The sequence below is a fragment of the Bombina bombina genome, chromosome 8 (assembly GCF_027579735.1).
Source record: "Bombina bombina isolate aBomBom1 chromosome 8, aBomBom1.pri, whole genome shotgun sequence".
In the NCBI taxonomy this organism is placed as follows: domain Eukaryota; kingdom Metazoa; phylum Chordata; class Amphibia; order Anura; family Bombinatoridae; genus Bombina; species Bombina bombina.
The window spans coordinates 336,815,706-336,841,994 of record NC_069506.1 but is presented as its reverse complement, the minus strand read 5'-3'; the positions used below and the strand labels follow the sequence as shown (position 1 = coordinate 336,841,994).

The following is a 26,289-nucleotide window of genomic DNA, read 5'->3' as shown; positions in this document are numbered from 1 at the left end:
AAACGGATCAAAAAAACGAAATAGACGTTTAACAGTCACAACCAACTGCCACAGCAAGCTGTGGCCCTACCTTCCCCAATAAACGACTTTGGAAAGCCTTTGAGCCCTTTAGAGATGTCCTATAGCATTCAGAGGGCCTTTGAGAGAAGCTGGATGTCACAGTTTGTAATTTTAACTGCACCAACTGTAACTTTTATACTACAACAGTGGAAATTGTTTCTAGTCAAAATTTAAGCAAGCCATGTGGAAAAAACTAGGCCCCAATAAAGTTTTATCACCAAAGCATATATAAAAACGATTAAACATGCCAGCAAACGTTTATATTGCAATATCATAAGGGTATTACCCCTGGGAGTAAGCATGATACCAGTCATTATTAAATCACTGTATTCAGGCTTAACTTACATTAATCCGGTATCAGCAGCATTTTCTAGTGTTTTCCATCTCTAGAAAAAATTATAACTGCATATACCTGATAGCAGAATAAACTGCACGCCATTCTCTCGCTGAAGTTACCTCATCTGTGTAATCCCCTCAGACATATGTGAGAATAGCAATGGATCTTAGTTACAACCTGCTAAGATCATAGAAGCCTCAGGCAGATTCTTCATCTATTTACTGCCTGAGATAAAATAGCACAACTCCGGTACTATTTAAAAATAACAAACTTGATTGAAGAAAATAAACTAGCTATATTTAACCACTCTCTCCTACAATGCTTGTTGAGAGTTGCAAGAGAATGACTGGCTATGACAGTTAGGGGAGGAGCTATATTACAGCTCTGCTGTGGGTGTCCTCTTGCAACTTCCTGTTGGGAATGAGAATATCCCACAAGTAATTGATGATCCGTGGACTGGATACACCTTACAAGAGAAAAAGAATTATGTTGAGCTGTACCTTTTTAATTAACTGCAAGCAGGCTCCATAAACCATTGTTTTAAACTTTTTGCTGCTTTCCCTGTCCTCCATGGATGTGGTTCACAAATGGAAAATGCATACACGTATATGCATGCAAAACCGGAAGTGGTGACAAACTTGTAAGCATCCTTTGTTGAAGAGCAGTAAGGCACTACTGGGAGAGAACTGCTGCTTGGTGGCTGATAGATTGGATTTTAGTAGTAGGGTTTTACTGCTCTTCAACAAAGGACACTCCTATTCTAAAAGCTCTTCAGCAGAGCTGCTCCCTTTCATGCTGTGCCTGCTTATAAATTATAAAGATAATAGTGCACACCCGAGGATGGGGGGGGGGGTGACGTGCACATGCAGGGGGTCACATGCACGCTCACATACACACAATGGGGAAAAAAAATGCAAATAGGCTAATCTTGGATTGGAAGACAAAACTTGTCACTCAGTGAGCCCAGCCTCCTCTAGGCGTGGGAGGTGGACAAGCCAATTGGTAAAACAGATAGGAGAAAAGTAAGTTTCATAATAATTTTACTATACAAGTTTTTATTTTGAATGCTCATATACATTATATAAACTTAATCATATATGTGGCTGTATATTTTGGTTTTGTGCTGTGTTGACTGGTCCTTTAACAGAAAAGACTACACCATACAAAAAACTAAAAAAAAGTTAAAAAAAAAATAAAATAAAAAAATAATTATCTAATCAATTCTGAAATGCACTGCCGCATTTGGGGCAATTGCTGCAAACTTACTATGCTGAAAGGACGTATTTAGCTGTAATACTCAGATCAGCAGCTGGATAATGAGAAATAAAAACGGCTAATGTGAAAGATATGGAAAAAGACTAAGGACATGTCATTTTCATACAGCACCATTAAGACTCCCTATTTAAAGTCACAAATAATAAAGTAACAGAACTGCAATAACCGTAGCCTTTTCAATCTGCTGAAACAAAAGATTTTAACAGTGGCTGTATTTACAATTTATGGATTGCAAATTAAGCAAATGTTACAAAAGCAAATAACCAGTGCAGGAAACCAAATGAAATTGAAGTAAAATAATTGAAAGAAAGCATTGGATACATATTTATGGGTGGACAATGACACAGGGCTCTGTTTAAGAAAAGGAAATCCCTACAGATTACAATAATCCTGTGTAAAAGGTGTATTTTTCCCTTTAGGTGATTTTTCAGTCTATTTGGGACATGTGAATTAAACCGATTGAATGCAAGAAATACAAAACTAAGTATGTTGCATATGTAATACAGACTGGGTAAACAGACCACATACTGAACATCCTGCTTGCAGACTTACGTGGGATTATGTGCAGCCAAAGCAAAATAAACTGCCTAATATGTGCAAGCCATTATTTTCTGTAAACTTCATACATAGTGTGCAACAAATAATTTTATATATAACATTATTTTGTTTAACACACACATGTAACTGCAGTGATTAACATTCAGGTTATGCATTTAGTTGTATATATATTGTTAATAGATTAGTGTATGTATCAAAATCAGTTTAAGGAAAAACAAAATTTAGACAAATTATGTATGAGAGGTTTTCAAGTGGTCAAGTCTTAGATTAATGCACAATCCTCGTCGAAATTGGTTATTTCTGATAGATCATTACTGTTGGTGAGAGCTCTCAATACTAAGTATGTTGGGTTTACACAGTCCAAAGAGCAGTGTAGACTTAGTAAATTAATGTCCGTCTGTTAATTAAACTGCTGTATGTTTATTTTATTTAAAAGGAGCAGTGATTAGTCCAGCCAACGCAACTGATTGAGCCTATCAGATTTTAGCTAGTGAACTCTCGCACCTGACGTGCATGTGTGGCAACTACTGTCAGACATTCCCACAACAGAACGACAGGAGCTATCAATGGGACAGGCACTTGTCTTCTATCAGACTAAACCTCCTGCTGGGTAACTGCAATAAAAACACACATTCCACACTGGCTCTTTATCAGGTTAAAGTGATTATCGTAGTGAAAGAGGCGTCATATATATGGTATTTGCGAACCTGATAAAGGAAAATTTAATCTCGACTGTCCCTTTAAACCCAAGTGGATGCCCTAATATATATTTTGTAGATAAAATACAAAGTACCTAAAAAACATAGCTTTGCTTATAAATGATGCACCACGTCAGCCTGAAAATACATAAGTGTGATGCATGTCAAGGGATGATTATAAAATCTACATTTAAAAAAAAAGGGACGGTGTACTCCAATTGCTTTCACCTTAAAGAGATAGGAAAGTTCAAATTAAACTTGCATGATTCAGATAGAAATAAATTTAAGAGTCTTAAAATGACATGCTTTATTTTCAAATGTACTGTGTTCTCTTGATGTCCCTTGTTAAACAATTATGTACATATTCTACACTAGTGAGAACTATCTGGTGATTGATGCCTGCACACATTTGTGATTGGCTGACAATGTGCACAGCTAGCTCAGTGATTTGCTGCTCTTTCAGCAAAGAATATCAAGGGAATAAAGCAGATCTGATCATACAAGTACATTTGTTGTGGGTTCTATCTGAATTCTGGGAAAAAAAAAACAAAAAAAAAGGTTTCATGTCCCTTTAAAGTGAAGGTCAATTTTGATGAATTGATGCCCGGTTTTTAATAACCCTAGTAAAAACAAGGGCACTTTAATTCAACAAAATTGACATTTCAATGTTTTTTTCAAAAACTTAACTTTCAATGCTGAATGCCACTCCAGCGATTCCCCCGGCTGTCGGAAGCCTCTGCAGACGTCAGAAATGACAAATCAGGCTTCCTCCAATCAACATCCCCCCCGGGGGAATCTTGGCCTGATGCAACGCTGTAATTGGAGGAAGCTGGATTCGTCATTTTGGACCCGAGAAGACGACTTGCGTCAGACGGAGGAAGTGCTGGAGCGCTGCCAGGATTAAAAAGGTAAATTTTTGAAGAAAACAGTAAAATGTCAATTTTGATGAATTAAAGTGCCCTTGTTTTTAATAGGTTTATTAAAAACCGGGCACTAAGTCATCAAAATGGACCTTCACTTTTAATGTGTCTACTATGACCGATATGACAATGAATAATTTAGTATCTGTCACACCCTCACTTGCAGATAACTATCCTGTAACTTTTCCAGTGATTCGTTATACAAGTTAATAATCCTATAAAACAGTGACTTAGTTGTGATTGCTGCACTCTCTTGTGTTTGGGGGAAATTCCTCTAAATCTCGTGTACCTGATCTGTATTGTATTTTGAGAGGCCTTCCAAAGAGTTTGATCCCATTTAGTAGACTCATTCCATAAGGGGCAGATTCTTCATGTTTGAAATTCACAAAAGCAAATTGCTTTGGTTTACCATCTTTATCCTTTGGAATTTTAACACTAATTGCTGGGCCTGCCTGTAAATTAAGAGATAAAGCAAGCAGTTAGCAAAAAGAAATAAAAAAAAAAAAAAAAAAACAATGAAGGGAGAAAACTAAATGCGTGTTCAATGCGGCTACTGACAGTCTTGAACAAAACCAATATTATGACCCACTTTAAGGGGGAAATCACTGATAAGCAAACACTTTTTATATAAAGTCACAACTATACAATTTGGTACTTCAAATGTAAACTGCAAAAAATCCAACTACCTTTTGCATAATATCTCATACAAAGATATGAGGCAAAGATGAACACAGTGTCACCCACAAACTATAAGTTAAAGGGATATGAAACGCCACCATTTTCTTTGATTCAGATACAGCATAACATTTAAAAACTACTTGACTTTCCAATTTACTTAATAAATGTGCTTGATGCTTTTAGTATCCTTTGTTGAAGGAGCAGCAATATACTACTGGCAGTTAGCTGAACACATCAAGTGAATTAATGACAAGTGGCATATATACACACACAGTCTGAGTTTCCAGTAGTGCATGGCTGCTCCAGAGTTTATCTAGGTATGCTTTTCAACAAGGGATAACAAGAGAATGAAGAAAGTTTATTGAAAAAAATGACATGCTCTGCCTAAATTTAAAAAAAAAAAAAAAAAAAAAAAAAAAAAAAAAAAAAAAAAAAGTAGGTGTGTGTAAAACAAGATTGGGTCAATAAAATGTTTTTTTTTTCACAATGTCATTGTATTATGGAGCTTTTACGCTACCGCACTCTGGGAAAATCACCTTGTTAAACACAAGGGTCCATCAAGTCACAAGTCATGAATTGCAGTTATTCTTTAACCCCTTAATGACTAACTATGTAGGCCATACGTCCTCAGAAAAAATACAGTTAATGCCCGAGGACATATGGCATACATAGTCATACATCGTCTGGAAAGCAGCTGGAAGCGATCCTGATTGCTTCCAGCCCCTTTTCGGTTACTGCAGTGATGCCTCGATATTGAGGCATCCTGCAATAACAATTTTTACCCCTCCGGTGCAGAGAGACACTCTGTGGCCCTCTCTGCACCGGACATCAATGGCCGCATTCGTTGGTGGGTGCTGAAGTGGGAGGCGGGTGGGTGGCCATCGATGTGTTCTGAGCCTGAGAGAGGGGCGGGAGCGGGTGGGAACCACTACACTACAGAAAAAAAAAAAGTATAAGTGGGAGAAAAGGGGAGAGGGAATGCCCCCCCCCAAAAAATCTAAGGGATCTGGGAGGGAGGGGGGAGCTACACTACAGAAAAAAAAAAAATCAATTATATTGTAAACGTATATAGTATAAAGTTATACTCGGCTGCTCCCAGCTGCAGGTTAAAAAAAAAAAAAAAAAAAAAGAAAAAAAAAAAAAGAAATGAGATTTCATTGTTACACTGAATAGGGAAACATGAGTGCACGAGGCTCATCCTTTCAGCTGTCCCGGGAAAGCTTAGAAATCCTTTACAATGGGATGTGGTTACTAAGGAACTTTTGAGGTAAAATATCTTCTTTTTACATAGAGACGTTCAGGTGATATTTTCTATTCAGCTTTTTACAGCTATACTGCATCACTTTCAAGTGTTTAAACATTTGGGTATTATGGCCCTTTAAGATGGCAGGGACAATTGTGGGATGAGGAATGTAAGAGCTGTTTGGGAGGGATCAGGGGGTGTGATGTGTCAGGTGGGAGGCTGATCTCTACACTAAAGCTAAAATTAACCCTGCAAGCTCCCTACAAACTACCTAATTAACCCCTTCACTGCTAGCCATAATACACGTGTGATGCACAGCAGAATTTAGCAGCCTTCTAAATACCAAAAAGCAACACCAAAGCCATATATGTCTGCTATATGTCTATATATGTCTGCTATTTCTGAACAAAGGGGATCCCAGAGAAACATTTACAACCATCTGTGCCATAATTGCACAAGCTATATATAAATGATTTCAGTGAGAAACCTAACATTTTGAAAAAACATAATTTATGCTTACCTGATAAAATTATTTCTCTTGTGGTGTATCCAGTCCACGGATCATCCATTACTTGTGGGATATTCTCCTTCCCAACAGGAAGCTGCAAGAGGATCACCCACATCAGAGCTGTCTATATAGCTCCTCCCCTAACTGCCACCTACCAGTCATTCGACCGAAGACAAGCAAGAGAAAGGAGAAACCATAGGGTGCAGTGTTGACTATAGTTTAAAAATAAAATATACCTGCCTAAAATGACAGGGCGGGCCGTGGACTGGATACACCACAAGAGAAATAAATTTATCAGGTAAGCATAAATGAGGTTCTCTCTTGTATGGTGTATCCAGTCCACGGATCATCCATTACTTGTGGGATACCAATACCAAAGCTAAAGTACACGGATGAAGTGAGGGACAAGGCAGGAACTTAAAACGGAAGGTACTACTGCCTGTAAAACCTCTCTCCCAAAAATAGCCTCTGAAGAAGCAAAAGTATCAAATTTATAAAACTTTGAAAAAGTATGAAGCGAAGACCAAGTCGCCACCTTGCAAATCTGTTCAACAGAAGCTTCAATTTTAAAAGCCCATGTGGAAGCCACAGCTCTAGTAGAATGAGCTGTAATCCTTTCAGGAGGCTGCGGGCCAGCAGTCTCATAAGCTAAGCGTATTATACTTCTTAGCCAAAACGAAAGAAGTTGCCGAAGCCTTTTGGCCTCTCCTCTGTCCAGAGTAGACAACAAACAAAGCAGATGTTTGACGAAAATCTTTAGTAGCTTGTAAATAAAACTTTAAAGCACGAACCACGTCAAGATTGTGTAATAGACGTTCCTTCTTTGAAGGATTAGGACACAATGACAGAACAACAATCTCCTGATTGATAATCTTATTAGATACCACTTTAGGTAAAAACCCAGGTTTGGTACGTAAAACTACCTTATCTGCATGGAAGATCAGATAAGGGGAAATCACACTGTAAGGAAGATAACTCGGAAACTCTACGAGCCGAGGAAATAGCTACCAAAAACAGAACTTTCCAAGATAAAAGCTTGATATCTATGGAATGAAGAGGTTCAAAACAGAACCCCTTGGAGAACTTTAAAGGGCCACTGTAAGTAAATATTTTCTATGCCTGTTACTAACTACCCCAAATACGCTTTTTATCAATAGCATTTCATTAACATCTCTCTACCGTATATCAGAAATCTTGTCTGCAAATTTAATTGTTTTCCAAACCCACTCCGTGGGTATCCTTTGCTCTGTACCAATCCGTTTACAATACCTAGGTTTCAAAATGGCGCTTTAAACACAAAGTTATTGGTTTACGTATTTAGAACATGCAGTGCTGAAAATAGTGGGCAGGATAACGTGACATCGGCGAATAAAAGATATAACTTTTAGAACGTTATGAAACTTCGTTTGAGAAAATATAGGTCAGTAGGTTTTAATTAATGCTTATTAACTTTAATATGTTAGTTGTTTAGCTTAAAAATTATAACAGAAAGTAATCGTTTAAGAACCAAATTTAAACTCCATAGCGGAGCAACTGGTTTAAACACAGGCTTGATTCTAACTAAAGCCTGACAAAACGCCTGAACGTCTGGAACATCCGCCAGACGCTTGTGTAAAAGAATAGACAGAGCAGAAATCTGTCCCTTTAAGGAACTAGCCGACAATCCCTTTTCCAATCCTTCTTGGAGAAAAGATAATATCCTGGGAATCCTGACTTTACTCCATGAGTAACCTTTGGATTCACACCGTTTGCCATAAATCCCGTGTGGCGGCATCTATTGGAAACAATTTTTTTTAAAAAGGAGGGGGAGAGAACGGTACACCTGGTCTATCCCATTCCTTAGCAATAATTTCTGAAAACCTTTTAGTTATTGGAAAAACATCAGTGTAAACAGGCACTGCATAGTATTTATCCAATCTGCAGAATTTCTCTGTCACTGCAATGGTGTCAGTCATTCAGAGTAGCTAAAACCTCCCTGAGCAACACGCGGAGGTGTTCAAGCTTAAATTTAAATGTTGCCATATCAGAAACAGTTTGAATCATCTTCCCTGAGTCAGAAACATCACCCACAGAAAGAAGCTCTCCTTCCTCAGCTTCTGCATATTGTGAGGGGGCATCAGACATAGCTACTAAAACGTCAGAGTGCTCTGTATTTCTTCTAACCCCAGAGCTGTCTCGCTTTCCTCATAATCCAGGTAGTCTGGATAATACCGCTGACAGTGTATTATCCATGACTGCCGCCATGTCTTGTAAAGTAAACGCCATGGGCACGCTAGATGTACCTGGCGCCTCTTGAGTGAGTCCCTTGAGTGGGAGTCAAAGGCTCTGACACGTGGGGCGAGATAGTCGGCATAACTTCCCCCTCGTCAGATTCCTCTGGTGATACATTTTTTAAAGACAGAATATGATCTTTATTGCTTAAAGTGAAATCAGTACATTTGGTACACATTCTAAGAGGGGGTTCCACCATGGCTTCTAAACATAATGAACAAGGAGTTTCCTCTATGTCAGTCATGTTTAAACATACTAGCAATGAGACCAGCAGCTTGGAAAACACTTTACAGAAAGTTAACAAGCAAAAAATAAAAACGGTACTGTGCCTTTAAGAAAAATAAAAAAAGGTCAGAATTTGAAAAACAGTGGGGAAAAAAAGCAGTAAAACAAACAAATTTTTACAGTGTGTATAATAGGCTAACAGAGTATTGCACCCACTTGCAAATGGATGATTAACCCCTTAGTTTAAAAAACTGATCAAAAAACACAAAATAGACGTTTTTTAACAGTCACAACAAACTGCTATAGCTCTGCTGTGGCCCTACCTTGCTATACAAACGACTTTAGACGCACCAAAAACCCTTCAGAGAGGTCCTATAGCATTCAGGAAACTCCTTCAAGAAAACTGGATGTCTCAGTCGGCAAAAGCTAATGCGCAATTAGGCGTGAAATTAGGCCCCTCCCACTTCCTGTCTACACAGTGAGAGGCCTAACAAACTATCTCTAGGCAAATTTAAGCCAGCCATGTGGAAAAACTGGGCCCCAATAAAGTTTATCACCAAAAGGCATATTAAAAACGTTTAAGCACTCCCAGCAAACGTTTTATTATTTTTTTCAAATTGCTGAAATATTAGAGTGTTACCTCTAATATTTCAGCAATTTGAAAAAAATAATAAAACGTTTGCTGGGAGTGCTTAAACGTTTTTAATATGCCTTTTGGTGATAAACTTTATTGGGGCCCAGTTTTTCCACATGGCTGGCTTAAATTTGCCTAGAGATCGTTTGTATGAATAGTAAGCATGATACTAGTCCTTATTAAATCACTGTAATCAGGCTTACCTTAAATAAATCCGGTATCAACAGCATTTTCTGGCATTTTTTGACTGCACATACCTCATAGCAGGATACCCTGCACGCCATTCCCCAAGCTGAAGTTACCTCTCTCTTCAGTTAAGTGTGAGAACAGCAATGGAGATCATTAGAGACCACAGGCAGATTCTTCTATTTTCTGCCTGAGACCAAAATAGTACAACTCCGGTACCATTTGAAAATAAACTCTTAAATTGAAGAAAAACAACTAAATTACATCACATCTCTCTAACTGCTTCCATGCTTGTCGAGAGCTGCAAGAGAATGACTGGAGGTGGCAGTTAGGGGAGGAGCTATATAGACAGCTCTGCTGTGGGTGATCCTCTTGCAGCTTCCTGTTGGGAAGGAGAATATCACACAAGTAATGGATGATCCGTGGACTGGATACACCTTACAAGAGAAATTTAACTTTTTTGGCGGTGAAATGGTGGTATTAAATAAACCAAAATGGGCCTAGATCAATACTTTGGGTTGTCTACTACACTACAGCTAAAATTACTCCAAAAAGCTCCCTACATGCTCCCTAATTAAGCCATATAGGTCTGCTTTTTCTGAACAAAGGGGTTCCCAGAGAAGCATTTACAACCATTTATGCCATAATTGCACAAGCTGTTTGTAATTAATTTCAGTGAGAAACCTAAAGTTTGTGAAAAAAAATTGTGAAAAAAGTGAACGTTTTTTATTTTATTTGATCGCATTTGGTGGTGATATGGTGGCATTAAATATACCAAAATGAGCCTAGATCAATATTTTGGGATGTCTTCTAAAAAAAAAAAAAATTATATACATGTCAAGGGATATTCAGGGATTACTGAAAGATATTAGTGTTCCAATGTAACTAGTGCTAATTTTGAAAAAAAGTGGTTTGGAAATAGCAAAGTGCTACTTGTATTTATGGCCCTATAACTTGGAAAAAAAAGCAAAGAACATGTAAACATTGGGTATTTCTAAACTCAGGACAAAATTTAGAAACTATTTAGCATGGGTGTTTTTTGGTGGTTGTAGATGTGTAACAGATTTTGGGGGTCAAAGTTAGAAAAAAGAAAATTTACGCTTAGCTGATAAATTAGTTTCTTTTTAGACACAATGAGTCCATGGATCATCATCCTTATTTGTGGGATATTCACCTCCTGGTCAGCAGGAGGAGACAAAGAGCACCACAGCAGAGCTGTTAAATAGCTCCTTGCTTCCCTCCCACTCCAGTCATTCGACCAAAGTTAGGAAGAGAAAGGAAAAGCTAAGGTGCAGAGGTGTCTGAAGTTTACAAAAAAATTATCAACCTGTCTTAAAAGAACAGGGCGGGCCGTGGACTCATCGTGTCTAAAAAGAAACAAATTAAAAAGAAAAGAGAATTTATGCTTACCTGATAAAAGACACAATGAGTCCACAGATCATCATCCTTACTTGTGGGATACCAATACCAAAGCTAGAGTACACGGATGATAAGGGAGGGACAAGACAGGGAACCTAAAACGGAAGGCACCACTGCTTAAAGAACCTTTCTCCGAAAAACAGCCTCGGTGGAGGCAAAAAAAAAAATATGAAAAAGTGTGGAGAGAACCAAGTTGCATTATTGTAAATATATTCCACAGAAGCATCATTTTTGAATGCCCATGAGGAAGCCACAGCTTTGTGGAATGAACCAGAACTCTCTCAGGAGACTGCTGTCCAGCAGTCTCATATGCAAAAAGAATGATGCTCTTCAGACAAAAAGAGTATCCGTAGCTTTCTGTCCCTTACGTTTTCCTGAGAAAAACACAAACAAAGAAGACTGACGAAAATCCTTAGTCGCCTGCAGGTAAACTTTAAAGTACGACCACGTCCAAATTGTGCAAAACAACAATCTCCCGATTAATGTTCCGGTCAGAAACAACCTTAGGAAGAAATCATGTAGTACGAAAAAACATAATTTATGCTTACCTGATAAATTTATTTATCTTGTGGTGTATCCAGTCCACGGATCATCCATTACTTGTGGGACACTCTCCCTCCCAACAGGAAGCTGCAAGAGGACCACCCACAGCAGAGCCGCCACACAGCTCCTCCCCTAACTGCCATATCCAGTCATTCGACCGAAACAAGCCGAGAAAGGAGAAACCATAGGGTGCAGTGGTGACTGTAGTTTAAATTAAAATTTAGACCTGCCTTAAAAAGGACAGGGTGGGCCGTGGACTGGATACACCACAAGAGAAATAAATTTATCAGATAAGCATAAATTATGTTTTCTCTTGTTAAGTGTATCCAGTCCACGGATCATCCATTACTTGTGGGATACCAATACCAAAGCTAAAGTACACGGATTAAGGGAGGGACAAGGCAGGCTTAAATGGAAGGAACCACTGCCTGTAAAACATTTCTCCCAAAAATAGCCTCCGAAGAAGCAAAAGTATCAAATTTGTAAAATTTTGAAAAGGTATGAAGCGAAGACCAAGTCGCCGCCTTGCAAATCTGTTCAACAGAAGCCTCATTTTTAAAGGCCCAGGTGGAAGCCACAGCTCTAGTAGAATGAGCTGTAATCCTTTCAGGGGGCTGCTGTCCAGCAGTCTCATAGGCTAAGCGTATTACGATCCGAAGCCAAAAAGAAAGAGTTTGCCTAAGCTTTTTGACCTCTCCTCTGTCCAGAGTAAACAACAAACAGTGTAGATGTTTGGCGAAAATTTTTAGTAGCTTGTAAGTAACACTTCAAAGCACGGACCACGTCCAGATTATGTAAAAGACGTTCCTTCTTTGAAGAAGGATTAGGACACAATGATGGAACAACAATCTCTTGATTGATATTCTTGTTAGAAACTACCTTAGGTAAAAATCCAGGTTTTGTACGCAGAACTACTTTATCTGAATGGAAAATCAGATAAAGAGAATCACATTGTAAAGCAGATAACTCAGACTCTCCGAGCCGAGGAAATAGCCATCAAAAACAGAACTTTCCAAGATAAGTTTGATATCAATGGAATGAAGGGGTTCAAACGGAACCCCTTGAAGAACTTTAAGAACCAAGTTTAAGCTCCATGGGGGAGCAACAGGTTTAAACACAGGCTTAATTCTAACCAAAGACTGACAAAAAGCTTGAACGTCTGGAACTTCTGCCAGACGCTTGTGCAAAAGGACAGAGCAGAAATCTGTCCCTTTAAAGAACTAGCTGATAATCCTTTTTCCAAACCCTCTTGGAGAAAGGACAATATCCTAGGAATCCTAACGTTACTCCATGAGTAATTCTTGGATTCACACCAATAAAGGTATTTAGGCCATATCTTATGGTAGATTTTCCTGGTGACCGGCTTTCGTGCCTGTATAAGGGTATCAATGACCGACTCGGAGAAGCCACGCTTTGATAAAATCAAGCGTTCAATCTCCATGCAGTCAGTCTCAGAGAAATTAGAGTCGGATGATTGAAAGGACCTTGTAGTAGAAGGTCTTGTCTCAGAGGCAGGGTCCATGGTGGAAAGGATGACATGTCCACTAGGTCTGCATACCAGGTCCTGCGTGTTTGATTTTGGCAATCAGTTGAGGGAGCAGAGGAAACACATAAGCCAGGTTGAAGAACCAAGGCGCTGCTAGAGCATCTATCAGTACCACTTCTGGGTCCCTGGACCTGGATCCGTAACAAGGAAGTTTGGTGTTCTGGCGAGACGCCATGAGATCCAGTTCTGGTTTGCCCCAACGATTAACCAATTGAGCAAACACCTCCGGATGGAGTTCCCACTCCCCCGGATGAAAAGTCTGACGACTTAGAAAATCCGCCTCCCAGTTCTCTACACCTGGGATATGGATTGCCGATAGGTGGCAAGGGTGAGTCTCTGCCCAGCGAATTATCTTGGAGACTTCTAACATCGCTAGGCAACTCCTGGTTCCCCCTTGATGGTTGATGTAAGCCACAGTCGTGATGTTGTCCGACTGAAATCTGATGAACCTCAGGGTTGCTAACTGAGGCCAAGCTAGAAGAGCATTGAATATTGCTCTTAACTCCAGAATACTTATTGGGAGGAGTTTCTCCTCCTGAGTCCACGATCCCTGAGCCTTCAGGGAATTCCAGACTGCACCCCAACCTAGAAGGCTGGCACCTGTTACAATTGTCCAATCTGGCCTGCGAAAGGTCATACCTTTGAACAGATGGACCCGAGATAGCCATCAGAGAAGAGAATCTCTGGTCTCTTGATCCAGATTTAGCAGAGGGGACAAATCTGTGTAATCCTCATTCCACTGACTGAGCATGCATAGTTGCAGCGGTCTGAGATGTAGGCGCACAAAAGGCACTATGTCCATCGCCGCCACCATCAAGCCGATTACTTCCATACACTGAGCCACCGAAGGGCGCGGTATAGAATGAAGAACACGGCAAGATTTTAGAAGCTTTGATAACCTGGATTCTGTCAGGTAAATCTTCATTTTTACAGAATCTATCAGAGTCCCTAGGAAGGAGACTCTTGTGAGTGGGGATAGAGAACTCTTTTCCTCATTCACCTTCCACCCATGTGACCTGAGAAATGCCAGAACTATGTCCGTATGTGACTTGGCAATCTGAAAGCTTGACTCCTGTATCAGGATGTCGTCCAGATAAGGGGCCACTGATATACCTCGCGGTCTTAGGACTGCCAGAAACTATCCAGGAACCTTTGTAAAGATTCTTGGAGCTGTAGCTAACCCGAAGGGAAGAGCCACAAATTGGCAATGCCTGTCCAGAAAGGCAAATCTTAGAAACCAATGATGATCTTTGTGAATCGGTATGTGAAGGTAAGCATCCTTCAAATCCACTGGTCATGTACTGACCCTCCTGGATCATAGGTAGGATGGTCTGAATAGTTTCCATTTTGAACGATGGAACTCTGAGGAATTTGTTTAAGATCTTTAGATCCAAAATGGGTCTGAAGGTTCCCTCTTTTTTGGGAACCACAAACAGATTTGAATAAAAACCCTGTCCCAACTGTGGAACTGGACAGATCACTCCCATAACTAGCAGGTCTTGCACACAGCATAAGAATGCCTCTCTCTTTATCTGGTTTACAGACAATATCGAAAGGTGAAATCTCCCTTGAGGAGGGGAAGCTTTGAAGTCCAGAAGATATCCCTGAGATATGATCTCCAACGCACAGGGATCCTGAACATCTCTTGCCCACACCTGGGCGAAGAGAGAAAGTCTGCCCCCTACTAGATCCGTTACCGGATAGGGGGCCGCTCCTTCATGCTGTCTTAGAGGCAGCAGCAGGCTTTCTGGCCTGCTTGCCCTTGTTCCAGGACTGGTTAGGTTTCCAGCCCGGCTTGGATTGAGCAAAAGTTCCCTCTTGTTTTGTAGCAGAGGAAGTTGATGCTGTACCTGCCTTGAAGTTTCTAATGGAACGAAAATTAGACTGTTTGGCCCTTGATTTGGCCCTGTCTTGCGGAAGGGTATGACCATTACCTCCAGATAGGTCAGCAATAATTTCCTTCAAACCAGGCCCGAATAGGGTCTGCCCCTTGAAGGGAATGTTATGTAATTTAGACTTTGAAGTCACGTCAGCTGACCAAGATTTAAGCCATAGCGCCCTACGCGCCTGGATGGCGAATCCAGAATTCTTAGCCATTAGTTTAGTCAAATGAACAATGGCATCAGAAACAAAAGAGCTAGCTTAAGTGTTCTAAGCTTGTCAAGTATTTCAGTCAATGGAGTAGCTGTCTGAAAGGCCTCTTCCAGAGACTCAAACCAGAACGCCACAGCAGCAGTGACAGGCGCAATGCATGCAAGGGGCTGCAGGATAATACCTTGTTGAATAAACATTTTCTTAACGTAACCTAATTTTTTATCCATTGGATCTGAAAAAGCACAACTGTCCTCGACAGGGATAGTGGTACGCTTTGCTAAAGTAGAAACTGTTCCCTCCACCTTAGGGGCCGTTTGCCATAAGTCCCGTGTGGTGGCGTCTATTGGAAACATTTTTCTAAAAATAGGAGGGGGGGGGGGGGAAAAACGGCACACCGGGTCTATCCCACTCATTAATTTCTGTAAACCTTTTAGGTATTGGAAAAACATCAGTACACACCGGCACTGCATAGTATTTATCCAGTCTACACAATTTCTCTGGCACTGCAATTGTGTCATAGTCATTCAGAGCAGCTAATACCTCCCCAAGTAATACACAGAGGTTCTCAAGCTTAAATTTAAAAGTAGAAATATCTGAATTAGGTTTCCCCGAATCAGAAATGTCAACCACAGACTGAAGCTCTCCTTCCTCAGCTTTTGCATATTGTGACGCAGTATCAGACATGGGCCTTAAAGCATCTGCGCGCTCTGTATTACGTCTAACCCCAGAGCTATTGCGCTTTCCTCTAAATTCAGGCAGTCTGGATAATACCGCTGACAGGGTATTATCCATGATTGCCGCCATGTCCTGCAAAGTAATCGCTATGGGCGTCTGATGTACTTGGCGCCATTTTAGCGTGAGTCCCTTGAGCGGGAGTCAAAGGATCAGACACATGGGGAGAGTTAGTCGGCATAACTTCCCCCTCGTCAGAATCCTCTGGTGATAATTCTTTTAAAGATAACAGCTGATCTTTATTGTTTAAAGTGAAATCAATACATTTAGTACACATTCTCCTATGGGGTTCCACCATGGCTTTTAAACATAATGAACAAGGAGTTTCCTCTATGTCAGACATGTTTATACAGACTAGCAATGAGACTAGCAAGCTTGGAAAACACTTTAAAACAAGTTAACAAGCAATATAAAAAAATGTTACTGTGCCTTTAAGAGAAACAAATTTTGCAAAATTTGAAACAGTGAAAAAAAGGCAGTTAGACTAACGAAATGTTTACAGTGTATGTAACAAGTTAGCAGAGCATTGCACCCACTTGCAAATGGATGATTAACCCCTTAATACAAAAAACAGATTAACAAACGTTTTTAAACAGTCACAACAACTGCCACAGCTCCACTGTGGCTTTAACTTCCTCAAAACACGACTTTTGAAGCCTTTTGAGCCTTCATAGATGTCCTATAGCATGCAGGGGACTGCTGAGGGAAGCTGAATGTCTGTCTAATTTTAACTGTGCAAAAAAGCACTAAAATAGGCCCCTCCCACTCATATTACAACAGTGGAAAGCCTCAGGAAACTGTTTCTAGGCAAAAATCAAGCCAGCCATGTGGAAAAAAAACTAGGCCCCAATAAGTTTTATCACCAAAGCATATATAAAAACGATTAAACATGCCAGCAAACGTTTTATATTGCACATTAATCAGAGTATATACCTCTGATAGCAAGCCTGATACTAGTCACTATTAAATCACTGTATTTAGGCTTAACTTACATTAATCAGGTACCAGCAGCATTTTCTAGTCCCTAAAAAAAAAAAAAAAAAACTTAAAACTGCACATACCTTATTGCAGGATACCCTGCACGCCATTCTCCCTCTGAAGTTACCTCACTCCTCAGACATATGTGAGAACAGCAGTGGATCTTAGTTACTTCTGCTAAGATCATAGAAAAACGCAGGCAGATTCTTCTTCTAAATGCTGCCTGAGATAAAATAGTACAACTCCGGTACCATTTAAAAATAATAAACTTTTGATTGAAGAAAAAAAAACTAACTAACTATATTACACCACTTTCCTCTTACTACCTCCAGTGTTGAGGGTTGCAAGAGAATGACTGGATATGGCAGTTAGGGGAGGAGCTATATAGCAGCTATGCTGTGGGTGATCCTCTTGCAACTTCCTGTTGGGAAGGAGCATATCCCACAAGTAATGGATGATCCGTGGACTGGATACACCTTACAAGAGAAAAGAGCTTTAAATATATTTATGTAGGAAAACATAAGGCCCATATTTAAAGGGACAGTACACTGTAAAATGTTTTTAATATGAATGTATTTGCAATGACTTGTTATACCAGCTGCAGAGTATAAAATTTATGAGAAATTGCATTTTCAGGTGTGCGTACATGAAGTAGCTGGTTTTGTGCTTTTAAACAACAGCCTATTACAATGGGTTGAGCTTCAGGTAATATTAGATCTCATTATGTTATTTTGTGTACACACACTTGCTTCCTTATCTTCTATTTGTCTGGAAAACTAAAACTCAATACTTAGAGAGAACAATGGAAAATTGTGTCACTTAACTATCCTGCACCCTACTGAGAGTGTCATCTCTTCTGCTGGCTGTGTTTACTTAGGCTATTCAATAGAAAATACTCCAGTATAGAAACTTTCAGTATAGGTTGGGATACCACAGGCTAAATCAGCTATTTCAAATGCCAAAATAAACTCCAGCAGGTAAAATGAAGCACAATTTAAAGGGGTGCTGAGGAAATGCAAGGAGCATATATATAAGGCCTGAAAAATGTGCGAAAACCACGGCAAAAAAGGTGCGAAAATGACGTCCTAGTGGGGCGGGTTATAAAAAAAAAAAAAAAAGCTATTTAGCTGCGTGCCTGCCAGTCTCAAGTGACTGGGAAGAGGTAAGCATCCATGTTTTAAGAACAATTGTGCACTTGCAAAAATAAAAAGATGTGCCTTAAGTAAAAATGTATCCAGAAATGAAGCTGACACTCATCCACAAATGCAGACAGGCTAAACCAGTGCTGAAAACATCTTAGCAGAGGAACAGATATAGGAATAAGTGCAAATGATTTACAGATTGCCCATTAAAAAGGTTTTAAACAGAGGTAGAACATAACCTTGGGCAGAAACTCCCCTCATATCCCTCTGACAAACACTGAGGGGAAACCAGACTTCAGTATACACTGAGGCACCTTGTACTTTAGAAGAACTGAAAATAGAAGTACAAATATAGCACTCACGTTTGATGATATATAATCATAAAGTTAATGCTAAACACAACTCAGAATAAAACAACTTTTATTAGATAATAACGATGTTAAAAACATAGGTTAAGTAAAGGTTAAAAAATACAAATTGCTGATTTGGTACCCAGTGAAAAATTATGAACAACCAATGTTAAGTAATAACCTAATGGTTAAATGGTTGTCAATCTAAATTAGTTTTAAGGTATATGGAGGTTTTGGCAAATAGATGGCCTCAGGTATATATATAAAAAATTCTAGTTACCATAGGAGGGTTGGTGCTTAATAGTTACTCAGATATCATCTGAAGATATATGTATACCTATTATACCATTGGAGAATTAATCTCTTAGGCTACCGAGGGTTAATTTCTCAGAATAAACTGGTAACGGTGGCAATACGATGCCTCTAGCATGCCCTCATTGCGGGAGTGCACATTAGTAGCACCTATAGTATTCCCCTCCACAAAGGGGAGAGAAAAAATATCTATGTTACCATGTAGAGAGAAAGATTCTACTAACGTTTATCAAGGGTGCCTGGATATATAGATATTTACAAAAATTAGGAAAGATGTTTACCTTAGGTTAATATCTCCTAATCGATTTTTCCTATGGAAAAGTATACCTCTTAAAGGGACAGTCTAGGCCAAAATAAACTTTCATGATTCAGATAGAGCATGTAATTTAAAACAATTTTCCAATTTACTTTTATCACCAATTTTGCTTTGTTCTCTTGGTATTCTTAGTTGAAAGCTTAACCTAGGAGGTTCATATGCTAATTTCTTAGACCTTGAAGCCCACCTCTTTCAGATTGCATTTTAACAGTTTTTCACCACTAGATGGTGTTAGTTCACGTATTTCATATATATAACACTGTGCTCGTGCACAAGAAGTTATCTGGGAGCAGGCACTGATACTTACGGTATTAACAGGTAACATCCTCCTTACGGTACCAAGAGGAATACCCTTTTCCTTTAGGGAATTCTAACTGGCATACACGTTTCTATTGCCAAACAAAACTCACTGTATTTACAGGTAATTTCTCTGCATGGTATTAAGAGGTATACTTTTCCATAGGAAAACTCGATTAGGAGATTTTAACCTAACCAATACCACTATCAATCCTAAGGTAAACATCTTTCCTCATTTTTGTAAATGATATCCATATATCCAGGCACCCTAGATAAGGTAAACATCTTTCCTCATTTTTTTAAATGATATCCATATATCCAGGCACCCTAGATAAGGTAAACATCTTTCCTCATTTTTGTAAATATCTATATATCCAGGCACCCTAGATAAACGTTAGTAGAATCTTTCTCTCTTTACACGGTAACGTAGATATTTTTTCTCTCCCCTTTGTGGAGGGGAATACTATAGGTGCTACTAATGTGCACTCCCGCAATGAGGGCATGCTAGAGGCATTGTATTGCCACCGTTACCAGTTTATTCTTTCATTCTGAGAAATTAACCCTCGGTAGCCTAAGAGATTAATTCTCCAATGGTATAATAGGTATACATATATCTTCAGATGATATCTGAGTAACTATTAAGAACCAACCCTCCTATGGCAAATAAAAACACATATATATATATACCTGAAGCCATCTATTTGCCAAAACCTCCATATACCTTAAAACTAATTTAGATTATGACAACCATTTAACCATTAGGTTATTACTTAACATTGGTTGTTCATAATTTTTCACTGGGTACCAAATCAGCAATTTGTATTTTTTAACCTTTACTTACCCTATGTTTTTAACATCGTTATTATCTAATAAAAGTTACATTTTATTCTGAGTTGTGTTTAGTATTAACTTTATGATTATATATCAAACGTTGTGAGTGCTATATTTGTACTTCTATTTTCAGTTCTTTACTGATTGACCCATCAAATGTTGCTCAGTACAAGCACCAGCTCCCAGTAACACTTGCTAATAAAGCTTGAATATATATGGGAACGTTCGCTATTGTTCACAAGTAGTGCCATTGGTTTCTTTACTAAAGTGCACCTTGTACTTTAACCGACTCCAAAGAAGGCAACGTTTACACTGAGATATGAGTGAGAAGGGGTGGGGTATTTATAGGCTTTGAGGTTTGGGAAACTTTGCCTCCGCCTGGTGGGAACATATATCCCATATGTAACAAATCGTGGGCTCTCGCCACCTATATGGAAGAATTACGGTTTGTGACACAGCCAGCATATCCGTGTTTTTTAAAATAGTGAGAAAATATCTACAGTTACGTTATCCAATGGGACAGATTAAAGGGACACTTGACTCTGCATTGTATACTATCTGCATTACATAAAATGTGTAGGGAAAGTCACTCACAGAAAGACTGATACTTTATTATGAGTGGTAGTTTCAATGAGCAAGTTCTGTTAAACACACAAGGAACGATTACTAAACAGCTGGTTGGGGAGTGCAGTAAGGGGGGATACAGTGAAGTGTAAGGGAGCTCCACAAACCCGAATGGACCAGGATTAGAAGTTGTTGTTGCGGGGGCTATCAGCAGATCACGTGACAGTCTCGTCACACACATAGCATACACAGTCACACCAGTGACGTCACCGTGTACACAAACACTCGTGCAGGGCCTTCATAACATTGCTCGCCCACTAGTTACCTGCAGGAAAAGCTCAAACAGCAGCTCCTCAGTGGCCCGCGGGTCCAGGTTACCCACAAACAGAGTCCGGTCAGCCTCAGCAGCACCCATGGTGTCAATTCCCTGTATACGGCTAAACCGAAACCACTTCCGCCGGAATGACGTCACCACGGCTCGTTATATAACTGTGCACCGATAACGTGCTGACGTTTATACGTCAAGGGTTCCTGTGATCTCAGCGGCCATATCTAGTATTGGAAACCATGTATTTAATTGTTGCAGAGTATGGGACACGTGATACTTGAGGGTTTATGTACTATTATCTTAAAATGAATCACTTCCGCATATTTAGTACAAACTTCCCTACAGCTGTCTCTGGGTATCAGGAACTCTGGAGGTTCGGCGCCTGTCACCATTTTGTGGGTGGAGCTGTGTTGGGAGGGCTTTGGGTTGTTAGTGGGTGGGATCATGGGAGTTTCTGGCTGGCTGGTGGGCGTGTCTGTGTGCTTTGTGGACGGGGCTGTCTTGGGAGGGCTGGGATCATTAGTGGTTGGTATCATGGGAGTTTCTGGCAGGTGGGCGTATCTGTGATTTGTGGGCGGGGCTGTGTTGGGAGGGCTGGGATCATTAGTGGTTGGTATCATGGGAGTTTCTGGCAGGTGGGCGTATCTGTGATTTGTGGGCGGGGCTGGGATCATGGGTAGTTAGTGGTTGGGATCATGGGAGTTTCTGGCAGGTGGGCGTGTCTGTGTGCTTTGTGGGCGGGGCTGTCTTGGGAGGGCTGGGATCATTAGTGGTTGGTATCATGGGAGTTTCTGGCAGGTGGGCGTATCTGTGATTTGTGGGCGGGGCTGGGATCATGGGTAGTTAGTGGTTGGGATCATGGGAGTTTCTGGCAGGTGGGCGTGTCCGTGTGCTTTGTGGGTGAAGCTGTGTTGTGAGAGCTGTGGCTTGTGAGTGGGTGGGATCCTGGGAGTTTCTCGCAGGTGGGCGTGTCTGTGTACTTTGTAGGTGAAGCTGTGTTGTGAGAGCTGTGGGTTGTGAGTGGGTGGGATCATGGGAGTTTCTGGCTTACTGGTGGGCGTGTCTGTGTGCTTTGTGGGCGGGGCTGTGTTTGGAGGGCTGGGATCATGGGTAGTTAGTGGGTGGGATCATGGGAGTTTCTGGCAGGTGGACGTGTATGTGTGCTTTGTGGGCGGGGCTGTGTTGGAAGGGCTGGGATCATTAGTGGTTGGTATCATGGGAGTTTCTGGCAGGTGGGCGTATCTGTGTGCTTTGTGGGCGGGGCTGTGTTGGGAGTGCTGGGATCATGGGTAGTTAGTGGTTGGGATCATGGGAGTTTCTGGCAGGTGGGCGTGTCCGTGTGCTTTGTGGGTGGAGCTGTGTTGTGAGAGCTGTGGGTTGTGAGTGGGTGGGATCATGGGAGTTTCTGGCAGGTGGGCGTGTCTGTGTACTTTGTGGGCGGGACTGGAATCATGGGTGTTTAGTGGGTAGGGATTGTGGGAGTTTCTGTTTGGACAGTGGGCGTGTCTGTGGGTGTGGCTAAGGGAGATTCTGTAAATAAGGATATATGACTGTTAGTGTCTTAGAGGGACAACAGCGGGAGTCTGCAGGACAGAGGTCAGAATCAGGGACTGTCCCTCTGAAATAGGACTCTGAAAAGGTTAATTAATGGAATCCAGATTTCATAACTCTTAATTCCAGGCTTGTCCAGTTGAATGCATATAAATAACCAGATATATACAGGGGCCTGGGCAAGAGAAATGTGCGAGGCCCCTCAGCCCAGCCCCATATTCCCCTGTCCTTTGAATTGGTCCACCTCTGTCCTTAACATGTTCTATATAAAGAATAACACTGCATGCTGTATTACACCTCTTGATACTGTAAACACTTTCTAATAAACCAGACATCCCAACCTGCAAAAACTCATTTCAGGAAGGTGGCTTCTCCCGCTACTGTGCCCCTACCCCCTTCTCCCAGTTATATATTGGACACCTTGAAACTCTAAATAAGATAGAGACTTATCATTAAAGTAGCTTCCCACTAAAGTCACATAAAAAAGTAGCTTTATTGCACAACCACAAACAAACAACCTAATTTCCAGTGATCGTACGCTTGTTGAATGCTTAAATATTTTAGAATACAAAGTTTAACCTTTTAAAGCCGTTATGCCGTTCTATTCCGTCATAATTACACTGGGCTTTAAAGCCATTATGACGGAATAGAACGTCATAGCTTACGGCTGTCCTGAAGCCTTCTGTGCTTTCAGGATTTGATCGCGGTCTGGAGGGCGTTCCTAGGGTTGTAGGGACGCCCCCCAATCATTGAAATCTCGCGAGCGTGTGCATGATCGCGTGGTTTCAATTTGTCTACATCGGAACAGTTGTTCCGATGTAGGCACTTTAGCCCTGACACGAAAGGGTTAACTATGTGCAGTAAATAAGGTAATATTTGTGGGTTTTTTTATTAAAATCAGTGTGGGCTTTTTAATTACTGGTGCATGCTTTGAGGGTTCTATAACGTCCCAGCAACTAAAGGCATTCCTTAAAGGGACACTGTACCCAAAAAATTTCTTTCGTGATTCAGATAGAGCATGCAATTTTAAGCAACTTTCTAATTTACTCCTATTATAAAATGTTCTTTATTCTCTTGGTATCTTTATTTGAAATGCAAGAATGTAAGTTTAGATGCCGGCCCATTTTTGGTGAACAACCTAGGTTGTCCTTGCTGATTGGTGGATAAATTCATCCACCAATCAAAAACTGCTGTCCAGAGTTCTGAACCAAGAAAAAAGCTAAGATGCCTTCTTTTTCATATAAAGATAGCAAGAGAAGGAAGAAAAATTGATAATAGGAGTAAATTAGAAAGTTGCTTAAAATTGCATGCTCTATCTGAATCACAAAAGAAAATTTTTGGGTACAGTGTCCCTTTAAAGAAACACTTTTCCGGATTTGGGCCATATTGGATCATGGTGCTTGGAGTTTCAGGGAGATTGTGTTCCATTTGCTGGCATCAGGGAGCTGCTATTACAATCAGGGAGACTCCCTGAACTTCAGAGAGTTGGGATGTCCGAATAAACTAACCTCAAGATGTACATTTCACCTTCTCATACCCCCCCCCCATTTTAATCTTCAAGTGTCAAATGGTTTGTACATACACACAGCCATAACCGAGCAGGAGTAATATTCAATATTAAAAATATATATTTTTTTTAATGTATTAATGGGTTAACTTTTGTTATCCTGCCAGTAAAAATGAGTTGTAAAGAACAAGAGTAGGCAATACAACTATAGCATGATAGTGTACAGATTATATAGACAATACAATGTTTACCTGTTTACAAGTCCTGAAATTCTCCACCGTCTGCTGCGCTTTCTACTACTTCCAAATGCCTTCATTGATTGGTTGTGAGCACATTGCATTTTGTAAAGTTGTTACCTACTCTTTTATATCCCTTTATATAACAATGCTTATAACACCAAAAAAAGAAATAAGAACAACCGTCACGCTATAAAGGGTACACCCCTTTATAGCGTGACGGTTGTTCTTATTTCTTCCATTGTCAGTGGCCCAGGTTCTAGTCATGCAATTTTGAAACACTTTCCAATTTACTTATAGCATCACATTTGCTTTGTTCTATTTGTATTGTTTGTTGAAAGCTAAACCTAGGTAGGTTCATATGCTAATTTCTAAGCCCTTGATGGCTGCCTCTTATCTCATGGCATTTTGATAGTTTTTCACAGCTAGACAATGCTAGTTTGTGTGTGCCATAGGGTTGCCACTTCAGCCATGTTTTCCTGGACACTTATGAGTTACACATGCTGCAGGGTGTGCAGGGAGGAACATGTATTGTGTTTCTGGACAGCACTATTAATGTTCCTCCCTGCACACCCTGCAGCATGTGTAACTTATAAGTGTTCTGTATTTTAAGGGACGGGTGGCAACCCTAGTGTGCCATATAGATAGCATTGTTGTCACTCCTGTGGAGCTACCTGGGAGTCAACACTGATTGGCTAAAATGCAAATCTGTCAAAAGAACTGAAATAAGGGGACAATCTGCAGAGGCTTAGATACAAGGTAATCACAGAGGTAAAAAGTGTATTAATATAACTGTGTTGGTTATGGAAAACTGGAAAATCCATGGTATCCCTGTTTTCTTGCTTTTTTCCGAGTGTTTACTATATTTTAATGTACTATAATGTAAATAGTGTTAAAGGTCTTTATATATAGAATTCTATTCAGCAAAGTTATGTATTTTTAAATGTTTAAAAGGTTGACAGATGTATGTAATGTTATATTTGGGCCACTAGATGGCATATGATGATAACATGTACCATTTTGGTATCATCTGTGTGTAATGTATGTTAATGAGTTAGCCTATAAAAGACAGGTGGAGGTAATCTTGTACTATAGGCTGACATGTTGCATGTTATGCTTTAAATAAAGGAATAATCTTCTGGATATATTTGTGGTGCAGTGACATTTCTGTTTGTATTGTTGCTTCATATAAGGGGGTATGCAGTAACCTCAGCTATGTGCACCCATCTGAGCATTTCCTTCAGTGCTGGGCCTATGTGTTGTCAAAACTGGTAATGGGTAATAAAGGAATTATCTATCTTTTAAAAAAAATAAAAAATCTGGAGTAGACTGTCCCTTTAATATACATTTTACCTCTGATTACCTTGTATCTAAGCCTCTGCAGACTGACCCCTTATTTCAGTTCTTTTGACCGACTTGCATTTTTTACTGTCCAAATGCACTGAGATAGAGACGGCCTTCAATGGCTTAGAAGTTAGCATATGAGCTACCTAGGTTTAGCTTTCAACAAAGAATACCAAGAGAGCAAAGTAAATGTGATAAAAGTAAATTGGAAATTTGTTTATAATTACATGTCCTATCTGAATAATGAAAATTAATTTTGACTAGACTGAACCCAAATTTTTTCTTTTGTGATTCAGATAGAGTAGCAATTTTAAGCAACTTTCTAATTTACTCCTATTATCAAATTTTCTGCATTCTCTTGGTATCTTTATTTTAACAGCAAGAATGTAAGTTTAGATGCCGGCCCATTTTTTGTGAACAACCTGGGTTGTCCTTGCTAATTGGACAGCACCAATAAGCAAGTGCTGTCTATGGTTCTGAACCACAAAATTGCTGGCTCCTTAGCTTAGATGCCTTCTTTTTCAAATAAAGATAGAACGAGAACAAAGAAAACTTGATAATACGAGTAAATTAGAAAGTTGCTTAAAATTGCATGTTCTATGTGAA

At 40.0% G+C, this 26,289-nt stretch overlaps 1 protein-coding gene across 1 annotated transcript in view; it reads right to left on the bottom strand.

Annotated features, from left to right (window-relative positions):
- The window catches only part of RBM7 (RNA binding motif protein 7), a 30,302-nt gene extending 9,109 nt beyond the window's left edge, over positions 1-21,193 (bottom strand). Inside the window, exons 1-2 of the mRNA XM_053691575.1 lie at positions 21,043-21,193; positions 4,138-4,300 (exon numbers count right to left, since the gene is read on the bottom strand). Coding sequence (XP_053547550.1) covers positions 4,138-4,300; positions 21,043-21,132 — 253 coding nt within the window. The 5' untranslated portion in view covers positions 21,133-21,193. The remainder of the gene's footprint in view (positions 1-4,137; positions 4,301-21,042) is intronic.
- Between the last annotated feature and the right edge of the window lie 5,096 nt (positions 21,194-26,289).